The sequence below is a fragment of the Mandrillus leucophaeus genome, unplaced genomic scaffold, assembly GCF_000951045.1.
Source record: "Mandrillus leucophaeus isolate KB7577 unplaced genomic scaffold, Mleu.le_1.0 Scaffold13, whole genome shotgun sequence".
NCBI lineage: Eukaryota > Metazoa > Chordata > Mammalia > Primates > Cercopithecidae > Mandrillus > Mandrillus leucophaeus.
This window is the reverse complement of record NW_012101254.1, coordinates 4,950,591-4,953,604: the sequence shown is the minus strand read 5'-3', so window position 1 is coordinate 4,953,604 and position 3,014 is coordinate 4,950,591. Positions and strand designations below refer to the sequence as shown.

Sequence of the window (3,014 nt, the reverse complement as noted above, 5' to 3'; positions counted from 1 at the left end):
CACTACACCCAGCTAATTTTTGTATTTTTTGTAGAGACGGGGTTTCACCATGTTGGTTAGTCAGGATGATCTCGATCTCTTGACCTCACGATCCGCCCGCCTCAGCCTCCCAAAGTGCTGGGATTACAGGCATGAGCCACCGCGCCAGGCCTCTGATTATTATTTCTGATTATTTCCTTAAGACAGCATCCTAGAAGTGAATTTGTAGGCCAAGGGATATGAACAGTTTTAAGGCTCTTGATTTGATATATTTTGTCTAATTGATTTCAAAAAAGATAAGAACTGGGACTTCATTTGAATACCACCTGTTCTGCACATGAAGAGTAAGTATTTTTGGTCTTGATCTATCTCAGATTAGATTCAAAATAGTATGAGCCCCAGAGAGATCTGAAGTTCTCAAGACTAAGCTCATGGAAGGCCAAGGAGATGGCTCAGGAAATCCCCTTGAAGAGAGTCCATAGTACTCTCATGGGTGGGACAATAAGATGTTTTATACGCTCTTGAGTATATAACCCTTTGAAAATATCACCCTTAGTAGATGAAGGGAGATTCCTGACTCATCCGTGTGGGCACATGAGCAGAGTTGGTTTTACAAACAGGAGGCAGATTTGCCCCGGGCAGGCAGCCTGAATGGAAGCACAGCCACTCACCATCGTTGCTGGATGAAGGGAGAAAGGAATAAGTGAGCACCTGGGACCCAGCCAAGCAGGCTGGCTCATCTGAGATGGTGCTCACGGCTTTGTCCCCTTGTGACCACTGTTCTAACCACCTAAGCCCAAAGTCCACGGGCCAGCATCAAAGGTAACCAAGGGTTTGAAGCCCACCCCCAGAGCCTGGTTGACTTGACACTTTCTGCAACATTTCAGGTTGGAGGAAAGATGGATGAGAACCGTTTTGTGGCCGTTACCAGTTCCAACGCGGCTAAGCTTCTGAACCTGTATCCCCGCAAGGGCCGCATCATCCCCGGAGCCGATGCTGATGTGGTGGTGTGGGACCCAGAAGCCACAAAGTAAAGTTTGTTGCTCATCTCCAGGGCTAGAGGGGCTCGGGGTGTTGAAGAGGACGTGCATTACCAATCTCCAAAAGCATATAACTTTGCACTATTTCTAGCACAAAATATGGCCCTGGCTTATAGTTGGCCGTCTTCTCCCTCCATCTTCACACAGTCTTTCTTCTGTGTCACACATGTCTGGTGTGTCTGTCTCCTCTTCTTATAAGGACACTGGTCAGATTGGATTAGGGCCCACCTATATGACCTCACTTTACCTTAATGATTCCATTAAAGGCCCTAAATAGGGCCATGTTCTGAGGTTCTGGGTGTTAGGATTTCAGCGGAAAAATTTTGAAGGAAGCCAATTCAGCCCATAACAACCAGCCTTTGGAGTTCACCCCTCCCATGGAGCTGTGACATTTTGACATGTCCTCAGCGCTTTCTCTCCCGCCATTGCCTCCCCACCAGGACCATCTCAGCCAGCACGCAGGTCCAGGGAGGAGACTTCAACCTGTACGAGAACATGCGCTGCCACGGAGTGCCACTGGTCACCATCAGCCGGGGGCGCGTCGTGTATGAGAACGGCGTCTTCATGTGCGCCGAGGGCACCGGCAAGTTCTGTCCCCTGAGGTCCTTCCCAGACACTGTCTACAAGAAGCTGGTCCAGAGAGAGAAGGTGAGGTGGGAGGGGGAAGATGCAGGGGTGTTGGCGCCCCCTGCCGGGGAACATCCTCCATGACTGTTTTAAATCTCAAAGAGATGTTCACTCCAGTTTTCGACCCAATTCCATTGCCCTCTCTCCAGCGTTGAGAGGGGAGTGTGTGGCAGGGCCAGGGAACGCTAGAGTCAGAAAATGCTGATTTCTGTTCCCCGTCTTTGATTACCAAGTGGCATTTTAAGTGGTCAGGCAGCAGGGGTCCTCAGTTGCTGAGGGCACAAATGGGAAATGTGAGTGTGTGCGACCGCTGAGCTCCTCCGGATAAGCAGGCTTGGGTTGGAGGAGGTGCTGGGGGCTGGAAATACTGCTTTGGCTTGGCCGCCTCCCACTCTTGATGAAGCAAGTGGGGGTCGAGCTGGCATTTGCAAAGCATTGTCTGAAGCACAGGAGGAACAGGCACCTGAACACGGGACGCCCACACTGCTGGCACACAGAACACACGAGAGGGCTCAGAGCTTTCAGAGAAACTAAGGACCCTTCCCTCCCAGAGGCCAGTGAGCGAAGAAATCCACTGCCAGGTCTGCCGTGGGGGCGCAGGCTTGGGCTGCCTGAGTGAAGAAAGCGTGACTTTCGTGATCACAGGGCTAAATCTGAAAGCAAACTCGGGGTCTCTCACTCATCACACTCAGCTAATGTTTATTTTTTTGTAGAGACGGACAGGGTTTAACCGTGTTGCTCAGGTTGCTTTCAAATTCCTGGGCTCAAGTGATCTGCCCGCCTCGGCCTCCTAAAGTGCTGGGGTTACAGGCGTGAGCCACTGCGCCCAGCCCAATAGCACTTTTTAATACGATGTAGGACCATAAATGACCTCTGTAGTAATAACTGCTCCTACTTCTATGTTGCCTCTCATGTGCCAAAGCAGTTGGAACAGCTTTACACATACTAATTCATCTGCTCTCCGGCAACTCTCTGATGTAGGTACTAGTATTGTGGGCACAGAAAAGTAAGTTGCACAAAGCCACACAGTTTACAAGTGACAGAGCTGGGACTGGAACTTGGCAGTCTGGTTATAGAATATAGACTCCTAACTCTACTGCCTTTGTGAGTACCGAATGAGCTAGTGTTGCTACTGGGGGCCTCTGGTCTCCAGATGGGGCTGTGTTTAGCTTCTGTTCTCTCCGAGTTGTCAGACCGGTAAAGGGTGTAGTTGCGTGGAAGCCTAAGGTGGTGGGTAATGTTGTGCTGTGTGGGAGGGAACTCTCTAAAGTTGATTTCCGGTTGGGCGCGGTGGTTCACGCCTGTAATCCCAGCACTTTGGGAGACTGAGGCGGGTGGATCACGAGGTCAGGAGTTCAAGACCAGCTG

General features: G+C 50.6%; 1 protein-coding gene across 1 annotated transcript in view; it reads left to right on the top strand.

Annotated features, from left to right (window-relative positions):
• DPYSL5 (dihydropyrimidinase-like 5) overlaps window positions 1-3,014 on the top strand; it is a 64,085-nt gene that overhangs the window by 53,416 nt on the left and 7,655 nt on the right. The window contains exons 8-9 of the mRNA XM_011972733.1: window positions 867-1,009; window positions 1,460-1,667. Coding sequence (XP_011828123.1) covers window positions 867-1,009; window positions 1,460-1,667 — 351 coding nt within the window. The remainder of the gene's footprint in view (window positions 1-866; window positions 1,010-1,459; window positions 1,668-3,014) is intronic.